At 35.1% G+C, this 19,145-nt stretch overlaps 1 protein-coding gene across 2 annotated transcripts in view; it reads left to right on the top strand.

Moving 5' to 3' along the window:
• FAF1 (Fas associated factor 1) overlaps positions 1–19,145 on the top strand; it is a 147,440-nt gene that overhangs the window by 62,220 nt on the left and 66,075 nt on the right. For both annotated transcript variants that reach the window (XM_056498111.1, XM_056498112.1), the window contains exon 8: positions 15,100–15,186. In XM_056498111.1, coding sequence (XP_056354086.1) covers positions 15,100–15,186 — 87 coding nt within the window. The remainder of the gene's footprint in view (positions 1–15,099; positions 15,187–19,145) is intronic.

Genomic DNA, 19,145 nt, shown 5'->3' with positions numbered 1-19,145 from the left:
GCTGGGACTTCTAATCCATTGGGCTATAGTAATGGCCTCTTATTTCAGGGGAAGATGATTTTACTGAAACTATTTGAAATATCCAAAATCAATACAAGATGGTGATACTTATCTTTAAAACAAGTCTCCAAAAGCCTTTATTTTCGCTCGTGTGGAGAGTTTTAAGGTTACTGAGCTGGTTTTGCTGCTGGAGGAGGTAATTTTGTGCCAGATTCCTGTCTGTGTGCATTGTAACTCAACGTTTTTGGTTCTTATTGAGTCAGGAATGCTGTTCTTGCATGTGTTACTTAAAAACACAAGGCTGTAACATAAACTCACCAACTTTATTGTCATGAGTCCTTCCATGCCTTCCATGTGACTGGATACATACAATGCTTTCTGAGCCTTTTCTGATGCCCTTTAGGTCCAGGGCATACTCTCTGTGCAGGTAAAATCTCAGTCCTTTCTTCAAATTTCCAGCTTGTTATTGCTGGACTTGAACAGATTTGTCTTCCTCATCTCAAATCCATGGTCCCATTGATGAATGTAGATGCTTTCAGGGCTAGAGGATGCTTGCTTGTCTCTAGGTCTCTAGTAGGGGATGTTCATCCTAATAGGGAGAAGTAGTCCTGGAAACTCCACAGGATACAGCTGAATGACCTGGTTTTTGGTAGAAGTCTAGGTCCTTGTCTGTTGTGGAAACTTATTTCCAAGGTATATTGGATTTTTGTCTGGATATTAGTGCAGAGCTCTCAGATATATATCACTTAGTTACCCAATAAATCTGTCATCTCACCCTGTTAGCCATTAGTAGGAACAGGGACATTTGCTGCCTCTAGCAGCACCTTCCTGGTGCTGATAAATCTCTGTCCTTCTTGGTCTGCTTCCTTTGTCATTGTTGTGGTGAGACAAAAAAAATATCTTGGACTATATGAAAAATAAAGACTTGGTGTAACTTTCTTGTTGTGATAACAGAATAATAAAAAGACTGTGTGGGAGCAATTCATTACTCTTTTCCTTTCAAGCACTTAAAAGGAAAACAGAGCTGAAAATATTTCTTTAGGAGATACTGAAATACCTCATTAGTTCTTTCTTTTTATTGGCTGTTGAGGTGACAATTCTGTAACAGGAATGAATGTGAGGATGAATTTTGCTTTGATTTATAGAAATGTGTTAATTTGAGCTGAATAGATCTTTTCAGATCTTAATATTTTTTATCTGTGAATCTTGTTTTGTAATACATAGTTTCTAGTTTTATTTTAGATAAAGGAATTCTGATGGAGACTTTGTTAATTCTGTGCAGTATTGGAGGTGTTTTGGGGGAAATGAGTTGCTGAGATTCACTAATCTGTAATTTAAGGGTTTTTTTTTTCATTAAATGGAATAGTGTTCACTGCTTATTTAATAGATATAGAATTGCATGTCAAGCTAAGACTGAAAAGTGTGGAGAAAATAATACATATGTTTAATTAATTAAGTTAACCTTTATTCAAGTCTTTCCATTTCAGTGAGATGACAAGTTTGCACAATAGAATAGTGAAAATGGTCAGAATAGCTTTATATTAGCTCATTTTCTGGAGTGATCATTAAGTTTTCTGTTGTTGTTCTGCAGCAAAAGAATGGTGAGCTTTGTAAAGCCTGGAATCTGCAGAAGAGGTAACTCCTGTAGTGTTTTGGTCAAACACTAATGAAATTGCATTTAGTTGTATATTCAAGAAATATTGACTCCTCCATCAGGAAACAGCTTTGTGTGTTTCTGGGTCACTCAGACCAGGATGTTCATGAAAGTGGCTGCTGTAGAAGATACAGAATAAACTCATTGCATAGAGGGAAATTCAGCTGTTCACTCCTCTTAGGGGAACAAGAGAATGCAGTTTTAATATTTTGGAATTGTAAAATAAGTGTGATTTCAGTGTTTTAGACTACTTATATTTTTAATTTAGGCAGTCCAGGTCAGGAAGCCAGTTCAGTTCAGGAAAAATGCATGAACCAGAGGTTGCAGGACCAGGGCCTTAGCAGCATCTCTTTTCTTCGTAAAAGTCTTTCTGTTTGTCAAGAAAAGTTCCTCACTTAAGAGGCTTCCAGATAATTTTGGTCTTCAAATTGATCTCTAGAGTTCATTTATTTTCATTCTCCAGTAACACTTTCCCTTCATCTTCCCCTGTCTGCACCTATGTAGGGCTTAGACCTCAGGTTTTCTAGTGTTGCTCTTGGCTTAGTGTGTTTATTTTAAGTGTTGCTAATATTTTTCTGTTATCTGATAACCTGACAATTTGAACATTACTAAATTGCTTTTCCCATCAACTTTTTGTATTCTACAAGTACTTATGACTCATGTATACTTGTTCAAGTACTGACTTGTGTGGGGAAAAGACTTAAAGAAAGAAGAGCCATGGAGAATGCAGATTGGGCTTTTTGGCCAGGTTGCAGCTGCTTTTTTCAACTTAATTCTATTTTTTGAGGAAATGTGGTTAAACATTTTAAAATACACTAAAAGTAGTATTACTCTTGAAACCAAAACAGATTTGTGTGGCCTCTTTTGGTAGACATAAAAATCTATATTTGAATTGTACCTTTGCCTGGTCCATTTTGTTGACTCAATGGAATTTCATCTCTGCTTCACTAACAGTTTTAGTGTCTTTAACTTTTTAAAATCCTGGTGCAGATCAATGTTCACCTTATTGTGGAAGAGGAAGGCAGGGCTATAATTGGCAAATACTATAAATGGCTACAATACAGATTCTTGGCTCTTATTCAGAAAACTCATGGTATGTTTTTACCTGTACTGCCATTACTGTTACACTGAAAACTGACAGTTAAAAGAGAGAGGTAGAGGTCTTAATATTTTTGTATGTTTTTAGTTCCTATGTTAAAAAACAAAAGCTAGTCTGGTACCTGATATTCAGTCATCTTCTTTATTTTTTAAAAAAATTGTGTATTAGAAACCTGTTTCATACTGACTTTGAATACAAATAAAGATCTAGCTTTTCTATGATGTGGCAATAAACTTTTGAAAGCTTTAAAATTGTTTCCAATGAAATAATGTTTGGGAGAAGGAAGCAGTGCTTTAAAATGATATACTTTATAACTTTTATTCTACGTCATATAGAGGAAAATATATAATTTTTAAACATGTTAAATACATTCTACATGAAAGATTTTCCTCTATCTTATTAAGTAAAGGAGGGGATTTTTTGGGTGGAAGATTCCATAGTTAAAGATGTAAACCAGCAATTTCTTGCTTCTATAGCACAACATAGTTCAGAGCTGAGATTAGAGAAACCCTGTAGAGTGGCTAATACTTGAGGGCATCCCCAGCTAGAAAAGTATGTGAATTTAGGCATGGGAGGAAGGAAGGATCTGCTTTAAATTTAGTGTAGGGTCACTGAGTCTTAATGATAGATTAAACAAGGGAGGTGGAATAATGAATAGGGGTATGCAATGTGTAGCACTAATACCAGAAGTCCATGGTTTTCACTGGTTATTTAATGTCTTTTCCCATATGTTTCTGAATAGAGCAGGTTATGGCAGGGATGAGCTAAGGAATAGCTTTGTTAGTGAATTGTTAAATAGACTGAATTATCTTTCTAAAAATGTATATGTATATAGGAGAGCTGCTTGTTAAAAGTATAATCAGGCACCTTACATGCATATACCTTAAATGCAGCAATATTAGTAACTGTATTTGTAATTGATGCGTGTGTGTTGATATTCTTAAAACCCACTGTGAAGGTTTGTCTGCAATTCTTTTCCACTGTTAAAGCAGAAATCAATTTCCAGTTGCTTCTGAACATTGTCAATAAAAAAACCCCAAAAAAGTTTTGATTTGGTAGACACAATGATGAGATGGAAGGAGTACCCAAAAATGTTTTTGTTAGTAGAAATTTGACTGACAGCTCAATGAACATTGTTTTATAGTTTAACTTGAATTCAGAATAACATGAATAGAATACCTATTCAAATACAACCACTTCAAAGAATTTATGAAATTCATAGTTAGAGTGACTGAGAAAAGATGTCACAGTTTACTTTAGAGCTGACTTCCTACAGAGCTTTCACATAAAAGTCTGTCAAATACCTAATACCAACAACAGAAGTGAGCCAAGCAAGTCAGCACTTGAGTTACTAATGGGTTTCTGGATGACCCATCTTCTCTTTTTATGGTGATAATACCAGAGAGTCTTCAGAGAAAATGCAGGTTGTACTTAATTTTTGCTTTGGGAAATTAATGAATGCACAAGACATTTTATATCTGTGGCTCATCTTCCTTTATAGATGCACCTAGGAGTAAAAGGGCTGCAGAATGAGTCTGCTGATCTGTCCTTACTAAGCAGCAGGTTTGCTGTGACCTTTAAGTGTAAAAATGGAGGGAAGGGAGAAGTAAAACACTGAATTTAGAGGTATTGGAGAATTTCTTTATGTGGAAATACTTCCCAACTTCCTGCATGACTGTGGTACTTTGCTTCACAAACTTAATACTTGGAACTATTTTTCATATAATGTGTAAATTTATAAATGCTTTATAGTTACTGACCATTTGCAAAAATTTGGAATAGATTTTGTGTTGCCTCTAGGAGCAAGAAAATATTGGTCTGTTCCAAAAACTTATTTTATCAATTGTCTAGAGAACAAGTAAAAACATGAGAAAATACTGATTTTGTGGTGTTCTCTTTCTTACACCAAAATTGGTAGGCATATCAGTTAAAATAAGGATTGCTCTGAAGCAAATGTGGTTTATGCATTTTTTAAGACTGAAACTGAATCAGTTTCTATTTTGAAATGTAGTTGGGTAGGAGTGGAGGAAGATTCTGTTAATCAGTGAAATGTGTTCTGGAGTGTATCTCTTGGAATCATTATCTGAGATTTGGGGGAGGTAGTAGGGTTCCTTTTCTTGTTGAACCAAAGTGAAAAGAAACTTCTAAATGGGAGTTTTTTTGGCTGGGTTTTGGTTTTTCCTCCTTCCCCCTATGTGTATCTAAATGATGCTCTCTACTATGATTAAATGCAGTAAGAATTGGACCTTTAACTTCCATTCTTCTTCTTCTTAGTTCTTAAAATGACCATTTGTTTTGCCATTTATTGGTTTGAGTGATTATGAAATCCCTGAATATTCCCAGGTAGTAAAGTTGTGTATTTATTATGCTTGGGATGTTGCAGACCAATTGCTCTTTTAAATGAAGATAAGGGTATTTGACTAGAAATATATTTGTCTATTTTTTTCTTTTGTCTTGAGCATGACAGCTGTGAAAATGTAACAGATTTTCTTTCCACTGCAAGAGTCACATTGACTCTCTCTTTTATTTCTAGTGATGATTCAGACCCTAGAAATAATCTTTCATGTCCTTATGAGTGGGAGCCTGACTATATCCATGAGAGTCACTGTGCTATAACTGATGATGATGAACACTAGTGATGTAGACAAGGTGGGACCAAGCCTGTGTAACAGGCATGGAGATATTTTCTTACTTCCCTGCTTCAGCTTATATTTTACCATTACCCAGAAGTGTCATTATCTTCTGGTAAGTCTGAGAGGTGTTGGGATGGACAAAATATGTATTTAATAGTTGAAATTGTGTTTTCATACCAATTTTGAATAGCTTGGATCAAAAGTTAATGCTCTTGGCACATACTTAACTTCGTGATCAGTAAATATCAAGGTATTTGGCAATCTCTCAACCTTTCAGGACATAAAATCAACTGGAATTGGGACCTTGGGGGTAAAAATATTAGAAACTATCTACCTTTCATATTGCAACTGAATGTTTTGCCAAAAGAGAATTTGCCTGTTGCTGGGGATTTGGTAATGGATGCCTGAGGAGCAGTTGCCTATTGCCTTTCCCAATGTGCAGAGAGGTGAGTTAAAAGTTTCCATGGAGCAGTGCTGGGTCATTTAGGTAGCTAATAAGTGCTATTTTCTCAAATGACCATTCCTACTGAATGGAAAAACAAGCTAGGACTTCAAAATGTATCTTTTCTGTGTCAATGCACGTCAGTCAATCAAACAAGCAAACAAACAAACTTTAGATATTATCAGCAGTTTTATTTTGTTAGTAGAAGTGTTTAAGGCGTTTTCAAATAAATTTGTAAAATTGTTTTGGCAGTAAGTCTTTGTTGTTTGATCTCTTTTAACCCTAATCACATCTTCTTTTCAATCTCTAATGTCACAGCTAGCTCACACTCTTAATTCTTTCATACCCCATTTCAACCTCATGCTTGTGTGCTGCTAAATTTTTTTTTTTAAATACTCATGTCTCTTGCCCCAATTTCTTAAGAATGTGTTTTCCCTTCTCCTTCTATAGGAATTTGTTTCTTCTTTTAACCTTCTATTAAAAAAATCAAAGGGTCATGCAGTTTAAAGTTCAGAGGGGATTATCACAATTAGGTCTCCTAGGCACTACAAGCAATGAATAATAATAATTATGTGAGCTGAACCTTTGCACAGTGCAGGCCATATAGCAGCATCCAGGAACTTCAGCATCAACTTTAGAAGATTGTACCTTGCATTTAGCAAAAATGCTGTTTTAGAAGGATAGATGATTTTAGGGATCTAAAGATGGACATCAGCAAGGAGGTTTCTTTATTTTACAGAATTAAAACATGCATATATGCTATCAGAAAACTGAGGCATTGAGAACTAAACCCACATTTTAAAGATAGCCAGACAGCTATATATAGAATTTTAATATGGTGTATAATACAATATTGTGAATGTACTTAATGTTTGCCACATGCTGCAGCCCATGAAAAGGCTGATCCAAGGCAGTGGCAAAAAGAAATATCTTGAAGAGAGCTCAGATTAATTCTCAAAATTGTCTGGACAGGAAGCTGAGGTTGGAAAAATATCTTGCTAAGTATTTGAGGGAACATCTGGTGTTCTTGGGACACCCATCTTTTCAGACTGTTGTATGTCTGTGTGTGTGTGTATACATATACACATGTTTATACACACACACACACACACACATATATATACATATATATATATGTATTACACGAGGCAATCAGAAGTTCACACATCAGAAGATTCAGTAGAGTTTCGCTGTAGCCTTGCTTTTATTTTCTGTTCCAAAATTTGCAGGTTTTAACCAAAATTATACTAGTATTACCTAATGAGCCATTTTATTGTAGGCTGTAATGGTGAGATACACACTTGGCACAGATCCATTAGAAAAGATCAAATTACATCCAAGAAGGGTTGGTTTAAAAGAGATGTAAAATATGAGCTTAAATTAATGAAATAAAGGATAATGAAGTATGAATAATTGTGAAATCTATGAAAATAATTTATTCACAATATTACTTCTATTGCTGAAAGGAAACTGCCAAACACTTATTTGCAAAAACTTATAAAATGTAATGAATCTTAAATGTTATTACACTTAATTAATTTTTAAATAACCTGATCATTCCCAAACTGGATGAACTTCTCATAACTCCTGGTTGACAAAAATTTCAAAAATTATTTGAATAAGTTTTCCAGTTGCCCAATGGGGCTGTGAAGTGAGTAGGTGGTGTCATGGAAAGTCACAGCTGTAGGACAACAGGATAGAGCACAGCCAGCTAGCTCGGGAAAAAACAAACTATTTTTTGACTTTAGGCATTTAAAGTTTGCCAGTAGTATTTCACAAAAGTTATTTGGAGTAGCTGTAGTCATCAATAATTTATATGAATGAAATGGAATTAATTGGGGTTTTTTTGGATTTTATTTGATGACACATGATGTATGTAAATCTGGGGGAATGAGTCTGTCATTGCTTGACTAGAGGGTAAAGAACCCACATGCCTTTCTGGAAGTGGTGCTAGTTCTCATATTTAGTGCCTTATTTTCCTAAATGAGATGTTTTTACTAAACTGTTTTGGTGAATCATCCCTCTGTTAAGGTTACTGTCTGCATACAGATTCTTTCTCCAAAAGTTTTCCTCCCTCTCCCATTTTAAAATACATAATAGCCAAGTAACACATTAACTTTGCATTTACTTACCTTAATCTGTCAAAGCAGTTACCAGTTTTTCATTGCCTCATCTCTCAAACTCAATGTAGTGTTTACATTAAAATATTCATTTAATCCCTAGATACATGAAGTTCTTACTCCACCTTTTCAACCAAGAGAGGCAAAATCCATGCACTTCAAACTCTCTTCTAAATACTGAAGTGAAAGAATTGGAAATATCAAAAAACACATTTACTCAGTGTTCAATATTATATAATCTTGGTTTGAACTCTTATCAGCAAAATGTCACCAAGAATTGCACATTATTTTTCAGATCTGAGTTAATTTGAACAATATCACCAAGCTTTTAATGAAGATACTGGCCCAGTATTTATTGAGTGCTGCAGTACAGTACAACCCATTTTTGACATAATTTAAACTGGGTTTATTTGGGTTCAAACACTGTTCCATACACTTTAAAGTTGGACACATTCGTGGCATTTCTGTTCATGAAATATTTAATTAATTATTAATTATAATACCAAATTAATTATTATTTATTTAATTTTAGGAAAATGGTACACAAAAACCTGGCATAAAATTTTCTATTAGTTTTGTGTGTATGTGTGTGTGTGTGTGTGTTGTAACTCACTGATGAATTCTGCTTTGTATGTGGCTGATGTACAATGGACATTCAGATCCTCTTAGGGCCCTTTGGGAAGGCCTGAAATTGCATTTTGCTTTTAATTACAAAATGAAACAGTCTTGACAGGAAAGAGAATCCTACTTTCATGAGCTATGTATGTTTAGGTGCTTTTATTTGTTTCAATTTTACTTGTCATAATAGAAAAAGCAAGTAATGTATTTTAGACATTGAATTAAAATCAATTGTATTAGAATAGAATGTATTTCTGTTCTGCATTAAACAAGAAGCATGGTTTCAAAGCTTTAGCCTACTAAGTGGAAAAACTTAATAAATGCAGACCTGAATATTTTCAGCGATGTTAAAAGCAAAAATAGTAATTTAAAGGAAGAGATATGGAATGAAAAATTAATTAGAGAATGTATTTTAGTAAAACACACAGTGAAGTTCCTGTGCATTTTATAAAAGTGCTGAATCATGACTGACTTTTGGCTGATAGGCCTGGGCAGGTGAGGTTTTCTTTTGCATTCAGTATAGATTTTAAATATTTACATTGGAAATGTATTTTTTCCTTTAGATTACAATAGAGTGAATTGAATATGTGTAAATGTAAATAGCATACTGAGTCTTCCTTAGAGAGTTTCAGTGGTATAAAATCTGCAAGAAGTAGATGCTGTTATTTAAAAATACCCCAATCCTGACATCTTAATTCATTAATTGGAAGCATTCTGTAATTTAAACTTCAGTCAGCTGCTAGAAGGAGAGGCAGGTTGTCATTTGATGTCTTTAGAATTGCAGTATTATTTCTAAAGTAAAACTTACACTAAAATTAAAATTTTCTTATTTCAATGGCCTTTTAAAGAAAGGTTTTAATGTAGTTTATTATATTTTGTGTTGGAAATATAAGAACACAAGCCAAATTGTGAGTGGAGCAGACTTAGCACCTTTCCCATAAATGAGTCTTGGGTAAAGTAACCTGAAGTTCTGCTTTGGGTGTTAGTGGTGGCTCATACAGTGCACTACATTATTGTATGTGAATATATCCTCCCTGTGGGTAGCTGCCTAAAAATTACTTTTAAAGTTAAAAAATTCAGTTTCTCCTCTGGCTCATGATATCCTTTTCCTGATAAAATGCAAAATCCTTTTTCTCTTTTAAGAGAACACCTTAAATATGGATTTCTTGTTTTGGTTTATTTTCCCTTCTAACTTCTTCAGTTTGTGTCTTGTGTTTTTCTCTTACTGTGAACCAAATATATTGCAATAGGTGGTGGCAGAGGTGCTTATTCAGAAATTCCTTCTCTCTAATTTTGCATCTCTGTATTTTTAATAATTATTGTTAGTCCACTAACAATTAACTGAAATCACCCTTTTATCTAACTGATCTTTTTCCTCATAGGTGTTGATAACATCATTATCTTTTCAAATTCACCATAATACCACCTTTGATGCTTCTCTGTGCTTGATTCTGCCCCTGCTTCCCATCTATTCCTGCCAGATTCCCAGTGCTCTTTGCTATCTGTTGGAATTTGGCTGGCAGATATGTTAAAAGTTTTTCTTCTATAATCTTTATAATCTTTAAGCCTGTCACTTTAGCTGGGTTTGCCTCCTTTCTTCACCAAAATGCTTCCGCTTATTTTGGAGTTCCTCCTGGCATTGCCCCATCCATATCATTGCTGTCCCCTAAAAATTTTGGTTACTTGACTTCTTCTGTGTTACAATGTCAAAGTCAAGATTTCTGCTGTACCATCCGTGCCTCATGCAACCTTGGACTGTCTGCATCTGATCTCATTTCCCTGCATCCCCCAACTCACATTCCACATTCCTCACAGTCCTCTGACTTTATTGCTCCTTTTGTCTGCCTTTCATGCACTCATTTTTGCACTGTCTTTCATGCTGCCTATGTGCCTGGAACAGTCTTTAGCATCTCAGCCAATTTACAGCTTTGCATAAATTATATTTAATAATAAGACTAACAAAAGTTCATTATGTACATTATTTCACTTAACTTTGTACCTGCATAAGTGGAAAACAGCCTGAGGGAACCTACTGTTAAACTTTGTTGTCATTTGTTGTGATTCAAAGATACAGATTCAGGCATGACAGTTCTTTGATGATTCAGCATAAATTTAATTTTTTTAATCATTTAGTAAGAGTTAGAGCTTTGTTTTTTGAGAGTAGATTTTAGATTTTTCTAATTCAGAGATGAGAAAATAACTTCTTATTCCTGTTAAGTGCAATCACCAGGAGGTTGTTCACAGTACCTGGTACAGACTTTTTGCTCTGTGGTATATTTTGCTTTGCTTTATTCTTACTAATATGAATGTGGCAGGACTTTGAATGTGGGGTTTGCTTCATATCTGCAAACAAAATGTATCTTTTGTGTTTAACCTTACTTTCAAGGCAACGTGTTCATCTGTTGAAAGAAATCATTAAAAAGTAGGAAGGTAACACTCTGCCTCTATCTGGGAATTTTCCTGACTGTATTGGCTACTTTGACATATGAGTTTTCTTAAAAATATTAGAAGTTGTTAAGTATTTTTATTCTCTTCTAAAACCAGTGAAAATGAGCTGAAGGTAAAACTTCACATGGCTTTCCAGCATCAATATATAATTGCAAGGCAGGGTACTATGCAGGAATTACACATCATTTTCCAAGTTAGACAGCATCTGAAATATATGGGCTATTTTTTTCTTTTTTCTGTTTAAATGGTTGTATTGATACTGTTTACAGCTGAGTAGTGAAACAAAATAGATGTGCTTTTAATTTGTTTTTAAATGATCTCTTATATTCTGGAGATTATAATCTGAAGGGTGGCTGCCATAGTAATGTGCCAGTCACCATGGCATCTGAACATTATGAAAGGACATTCTGGGCTGCACAAAGACAATGCCACCAGTTCGTATTTCAAACTGATCAAAAGTGCAGGACCAAAAAGTTTGCCAATAAATGTAGCTCAGTGGATGGCACTGCAATTTAGAGTTTGCTTCACACAATAAAGATTTCTGTCTTCCTCTCAATGCCAACTGAATTTTTAAGTAAAATCCTTAACTTTTTCCAGTTGTGTGAAGAGTGTGGTTGTAGATTTTTATTGGCCCAGTGAAGGAGCAGTTCACAGTTCTGCTTTGTATGAATCTTTAGAACATTTTCCTCCTTGTGGAGTTTCACTTTAAATTGAAAGTAAGTCAATAAATGAAGAAAAGGGCTTTTCTATACTCAATTAGTAAATATTCTAATCTCTAAAACATTTTGCAATCTGCTTTCATAATAGTGTTCTAAATATCAAAGAAACCAAAAACCAAATTGCCATTTAAAAGCAAGCTTATTTTATCTTAAATAATTGATTGTGGCTTGTTGTTTGAAAGAGCACTGCTTTGGCATGAATTCCAAATCCAGTTATGATCTTAACTCAAGCAGTTTGTTTAATCAAACATTACTCTAATCAGTGTTACATGGTCCCCTACCCAGCCAGGCCTGCCTGTAACAACTGGTTTATTCTGCGACGAGTTGCTCAACAGATGTCATTGTGGTAGAATAATGCAGCAGAATACTTGTGCGTTGGCTAAAATTACTTCAACTTTGATCACTTTTGTCCAGCACATCAGTCTGGCATTGTGCTTTATACCAACATAACACTTTACCCCAAGCATGCCTTTCAAGCTTAGAATAGCAGAGGAATGTTATTGAATTCAGTGCAGTTACAGATGAGTTAATGAAAGAAGGGAAATACTGTTTTTTTCATAATGCCTTTCTGTTGTACTTTGGAATTAAAAGGGAATTTGAGGAATGTGACTTCCGAGTTATTTATTTTTACTTCTGAAGGCTTTTTGAAAACAATATTATGTAGTCCTATTGATCCCATGTTTCTGTATATAAGTTTCACTTGTTATTTAAAAGTAGCACACTTTAGAGTTTTATATTGTGAAAATAATATTATTTTTGCAGTGTAGCTGGAAAATAAATATTTCACATGGACAGTTTATCCTGATTTTTAATGCAGGAAAACTAAGCCACCAAGAACTGTGTTCTCATGATCAGGATTGTTACACTTTGGGTTGTTGTGGGGTCAGTTTGAAGCAATATTTCTTTACAAAGCTGTCAAGGACACTATGAGGAAGCACTAAAATGAAATCCACTTGAATTGCTAATAGATACTTCAGTATTCTGTGTCTTAAAGACTTGGTGTTCTTGTTTCAATTTTTTTTAGTTAGAATATTGTAGTAATTTTTTTTAAAAAATTGAAGCATAGTTCCTAGGTCAGCTTCCCTGCAAAACCTCCTTAACAAAACCAATATTAACATAAAGGTTATCATGTGTACATGTAATTTACCAGGTTTAGGAAAAAAATGGAGAGATATCTTAATGATTCTAAAAGATACAGTGAATGCAAAGCTGAGCTGAAAATGCAAGCTTAGCTTGTTCTTATACTGAAATGTCCAGGTAAGAGACCCACATGGTCTCACTTTCATTCTTTAGTGAGATACAGACTCAAGCGTTGGAATTATTGTGTCTTACTCTTGGAGAATAAGTTGAAGCTCTTCTTTCCTACTCATCTGTGCAGAAAATTTATATTTAGAAAGCTTTAAACTGATATAATGGAAATTATTATCTGCACAACCCATGTATTGAATCTGTCCAGAAATGTGAGACAGTGCTTCATAATTTTTCCTAAGGGGCACTTTATTAGCATGAAATAACTGCTACTATTAAAAATAATGAGAAAGAGCAACCATAATTGAATGGAAGGTCTGAAAATATAGTAAGAGCACTGTACTTTGTGTTGGATCTCAATATGCCCTGGGTTCTCTCAGTTCTAGGTATTTGTTGACAACCTTGTGACTGTGCCATTAAGAATCTTTTGAAGAATGTGGCCCAAATCAACATTTATGAGGAAGAGTATGTTCGGAAATCCCTGCCTTGTCCCTCACCCTCCTTAGGTTCTTCATAATGATTACAACAATTGTTTATGTCTGCACATGGATTCTTCATCCACTTATTCTTGTGCAGAATTTAAGAGAAAGGTTTCATGGAGCATTTGTCTCTAAAGATGATCCAGGAAAAGAATTTTGGTGCTGTTTCATTATGCAAAATATTTTTAGATTAAAATCTCTTGCCAGATGTTTCAAATAGATCCTGTACTAAAAATAAATGCCAAATTTTAGAGGGAGCATATGTACTTTCCATATGTTTGTATTACTTTACCATGGAGTCAAACCTCAGTGGTGCTTCAGTGCTGAAGATATGTCAAGTACTGATTAATAGGTAGGATCAAATGATATAAAATTCCTCTCTTACTGTATTATCTTCCTGAGAATAGTAGTGTAGAATCTTCTTTCATTGATTTCTGGAATATGAAACATTTAAATGGATTATGTTAGCATTTACTATTTTGGCAAATTTCACCTTTTTTTCTGATTGTTGCAAACTATTTTTCTGTTCAGAAAATGTTGTTAACTTAGGCTAAGTGCACTAGACTGCAGGCAAGGTGCTAGCTCAAAGATCTCCTGCTGACAGCTATAATATAATAAATTTCATTTTTTTTGCGTTCGTGGAACTTTTAGTAATTCTCATAGCAGAAGTTAGAACACAATTAATTGCTGTTTGTTTCCTGTTGACAAGTGAGCAAGTGAAAATCTAAAGAAGGCATCAAAGGGCAGTTTTTGGAGCAGCCTTGTCATTTCCTTTAAGTCAAATATTATCCATCTGCCTTAATATCTTTTGGTTTAATAAGTTCTTGTGTTTGTTAGCATTGGAATATGCAGCCCTCTCAGATCCAAGATCAGGATGTAGAACTTATGACTTGCTCAGATATTTTGCTGAGAGAGTGGTCATATAAAATATTATTTTAAAGTATCAAGCCTTAGTTTTATCTCTTTGAGAATGTTTTTCTGGGTGCAGTGAAGGTTGTTTGGATCTGTCTAGACCTTTGCAAATGTATTCTCATGTATTGGGGATGGACCATGGACCATATGTTCCCAATTTTATGAAAGGCAAACTTAAAAATAAAGCATTTTGGGTGGGGCTCTGAGCAACCTGGTGTAGTGGAAAGTGTCTCTGCCCAGGGCAGGGGCTTGGAATGAGAGGATCTTTAAGGTTCCTTCCAACCCAGACCATTCTGTGATTCCTATGAAAAGCCACCATTGCTCACTGGAACATTTGTTAAGATTTTCACCCAAAATTTTCAGGTGAAAATTAACTAGCAAAACATTCAGCAAAATTTTTGCTTTTACCTTCTGCTTCCCTTAACTTTTTCCCTTGCTTTATAATACTTCTTACTTGGCAATTTTCTGTTATGAATTTTTTTTTCACATTTAAAATGCTGAAGTAATAAGGAATCATATTGAGTGGTAATTTTTAGATTTTAATTCATTTTTCTTCAAGTTGCTTTTGGCTGTGTGAACCTGCTGACCACATCTGAATCTAGGAGCATTGAAGGAACCGATTTTCCAACAACCAGAAAAAATAGAAAGCTTGGGGCTGTGATGAAAACAATGCCATTTGGCTGCCTTTTTTAGAGCAAGTTCTGATTCATTTTTATTTCTTTTCCAGGTCAAGCGGAATGTGTATGACCTGACCAGTATCCCTGTCCGTCACCAGCTGTGGGAGGGTTGGCCTCCTTCTGCCACAGATGACTCGGTGAGTTCCTTTGCTTCTCATCTCATTCCTTCCTGAAAATGGCTGGTTTTACGTGGATTTTTGATTGGAATCACTCAGTGGCATTTACTGCCTCGTGTGCAGTACCTTAATGTTCCACACATTCAGAGTTTTGTCGTGGAAGATAAAAATCTCAAGATTTGGATGGCTGGAGCTCAGGGAGATGATTGCTGTGTGTCAGATTCAGTGCATGTTTCAGACAAAAAGGAGACATTCTAGACTGAAGCAAAGCTGTGCAGCGTTTTGGAAGTTGAAGTCTATTGTGTGATTGAACTTCAGGCAAAAAGCCCTGATTTTTATGTATGCTCTGAGTGCACATCATGGTATTTTTCACAGTATATTAGCTCATCCAGTTCATGCTCAAGCCTCTGCTAGTATTTCCCAGTGGCAGCCAGTGAGGTCTGCCTTTCTTTAGAAAAAAACCCAACCAATCCACTAAATAAATACCTAAAATGGTGAAATAATTATTTAGTTATGTTGTATGTAGGTTTGGTGACCTGAGAAAAATGTTGAAAAATTAAGTATTCTCTTGAACCTGAATGTTCTATAAAGTGAAAATGGATTTGGAATTTGCTTTCTTACACATTGCCATTATCTGCCATGCATTACTTTCCTGTCCATTTCTGCTCTCTTCTTGTAAGGGGAGAATTGCTGTTTGAATATGACTGTTCCTTTTTTTGTTCTGGGTGAAGTAATTATGCCAATTTTAAGAAAAACAAAAGGAAAAAGCTGTCTGAATTTCCAGTGTACTTGTAAAATATGTTTGTGGTGGTGTTAGCAGAAACAGTAAATTTGAGGAAGGTGGGTAAATCCTAGTCCATGTATTCGAGGGCATATCTGAGCTGATGGATGTAAGGTCTGAAATAACAGAATGGTGTCATGTGGTAATTACAGGCTTTGAAATGTGGATCCATTTTAACATTTTATTAGTTTACATTAGCCCAAAAAAGAATTGGAAACTCAACACTTTTAATCTGTTTTCCCACAGCTGTTAGGTTTTTACATATTTTTCCCCTCCTTTTCTTTTGAATAGGATGCCTCACATATGTAAAACTCATGAATCTGCTTTAAGTCTTTTTTTTTATAAGTGACATTGTTGCAGGTGAATTTTTCCCCTTTTCATCTTTAATGAAATTGGTGAATGTTGAGTCATCTGCTCTGAAACAGACAAGTCCTCAAAGCTCACTGCTGGAGTCTGGTGGAGCTGGAACTTGTCAGCTGTGTAAACAGATTTGAGTGTGTTGCCAACAAAAATACAATTAATTTCTGTCTAAAATTAGAGGCCCTGGCTTACTATTTATAAAGATTTAATGATAGCAATAACTATCTATGCTCCTGTGATCTGAACTTTTTTTTTCCAAATTAGAACTATTCGGTAATAATTACTTTAGTAATTAATGATGATCTCTTGAGTTCAGTGGCAAATTTTTAAGATCACTTTTTCCATCGTGAGTTTTTAATTTGCTGTTTTGTAGGGTATCCCTCTGCAATTAAGGAGTTAAAGGAAGACTTGATTAAAATACTTTTTCATTTGCATGTTATGCAGCATAAGAAATACTTTGTAATACCACAGGAGGTTTTTTCAGTGCAGTTCTCGTTAACCTTTGGCTTAGCAAACAGGACAACTAAATAGACTTGGCATAATTGGATTCCTGTATCATCTTGAGTCTCTTATGAACCTGCCAGACTCCAGTCTTCTGACATTATCAGGAAATTTAGTGGAGTCAATAGTAATTTAAAACATTGTTGCTTCATCTCCCTTCAGAGTTAAGGTATGTTCTCTGCTTGTACTACCTAATGGAATATGGGATACTGTAAGAATTGTCAATAACTCTTTCAGATCCTTTTGCACACTTTCACCAGGGAGATGGATATCAAAACCTCCCCATGCAGGAGAATGTTTTTGTGCTGTGACAGTTTGATTGTGGGAAACAAGGTGTACACAGGCCATGAAAATCTCGTTTTACCATTTGGCAAGGACAAGTTTCAGCTTTTATTGAGTCTGAATAACTTTAATGGCACAAATTATATCTGTTCTGCTCATTAAAGTTCAAAGTAAAAGGATGAGTTTAAACTCATTATTTTTTTTTAAATGTGTTTATGTCAGTAAAACTTAAATATATTCCAAATGTTAACTTATCTATTTTTGTGCATATAGCATCAAGTGATACAGTGAAGTCCTGAAAATAATCCTAGAAAATAAAAAAAGCAATTATAACTTACTTAAAATACATTCACAGTATGTTCTCAATTTTTATTGTAGCAATCATAGCATTGCAGAGTTTGTAAGATGAGAACCATGCCAGAATAATTTAGTAAAATTTCTGAAATTTATTCTGTTGTTTGTTTTTTTGTTTTTTTTTCTCTATTGATCAAGATTCTAGACTTTCACTGGTAATTTATCACTAGTATCAAGTGGAATGAGCAATTTTCAAATATGTGTTCGCTGTAAAAAAAAAAATCTCAGCTCAGTTGTAGATGATGTTTTAGTTACATTTTTTACATGGAAGCATTTTATTTATATGTATGAGTGACTTTTTGGGTGTTAGTTTTACATGTGTATGTTTGAGGTAAAACTCTTTTTGCCCCATGAGGTCACTGGGTTTGGTTTTATTTCAATAGAATGAATTGTCTGTGATGTTTCAGTGGTTTTTTGGTAGCATAGAACACCACCCCATAGAGGAAGCAGGAGAGAAGTTGCTTTCTTGCTGCTTTTTTTGTTCTTGGTATTTAAGCTGCAGGTTTTTTTCTTAATTAGTTTGTCATTTCAAGTAATTTCAGTGCAGCAGTGAGAAATCCTGCTTCTTTGTAAGTAGTAACAGTGAGCTTGTCAAAAATGGAACATATATCTGCATCCAAAAGATGTGAAAGTTCTAGGGTGAGGTTCGAGGAGGGGAAAGGGGGGAGAGACAAGGGCAGAAATGAAGTGCCTGGTGCTGTAACTGTGCCCTGGCTCAGGGATCCCATCCAGGGGAGCTCAGCATCCAACCTGCCGGTGACGCTCTGTTCCCAGCGCAGCGCGGCTGGTCCAGACCTTGAATCCTCAGCTCACATCAGGTGACTCCACTTGTTCGTGGTGCAGGTGAGCTATTGGGTATTTGCTTGGGCAGCAGTAGGTGCACACTGACAACTTACTCAGCTGAGCAGTCACATTTCAGGCAGGACAAATGTGTTGCCACTGACACATTGAGGGTCTTCATCATCCCTTGGGAGCACAACCACCTTTATGTCCTGTGAGCAGGACCACCTTCCCTTCTGTGGGGGCTGTAGCAGATGTGGTTGACATTCCTTAGCTGACTTTATTAGAGAATTCTGGCCTATAAAAAAAATCTCAAACGTTTATGGATGTTCTAATTAGCATTGCTGTTGTATTTAGCTATTTCTTTGCTAAATACTAAGCACAGCATCTGCACAAAAAGAAATTAGGAATCCTGATAAATGAGGTTCTGGTACAAAGTGAAACCATTTATGACACTTTTTGGCTGATCTCCAGGTTTTTGAAGAGGTTGAGTATTAAGCATCTGAGTAATTAGTATTTGGGAGTATGTATTTCTTTCCCTTTCCAGGTCTTAACAGTTCTTAACAGAAAGTTCATTACCACATGCTGTCATTTTGATGTGAAAACAAGTTTTGAGGTTTACATTTGCTGGTTGTTTAATTGTAATGGATGCCATGTCTGCATTTACTGCATCATTTGGATTCTTCCCTCTGGAACTGATTGAGTAAGAAATGAGTAGTCCTGACAGAAACAAGTGCCTGCTAATCAGAAGTGTAACATTTGCTATATTTAAATTAAAATACATACCTCATTGGAAAATATTCTGCTTTTTTTTTCCTTGTAAGAATATAATAATTGTAATTTGCATTGCCTATAGTGTTAATAACTTTGTGTGTTTCTTTCATTTTTTCATTCTCATCAATCATTTGCAGTAGAGTAGTAG

This window comes from Oenanthe melanoleuca, chromosome 8 (assembly GCF_029582105.1).
Source record: "Oenanthe melanoleuca isolate GR-GAL-2019-014 chromosome 8, OMel1.0, whole genome shotgun sequence".
NCBI lineage: Eukaryota > Metazoa > Chordata > Aves > Passeriformes > Muscicapidae > Oenanthe > Oenanthe melanoleuca.
The sequence above is the reverse complement of the archived record's forward strand: the minus strand, read 5'-3'. Positions and strand labels throughout refer to the sequence as shown.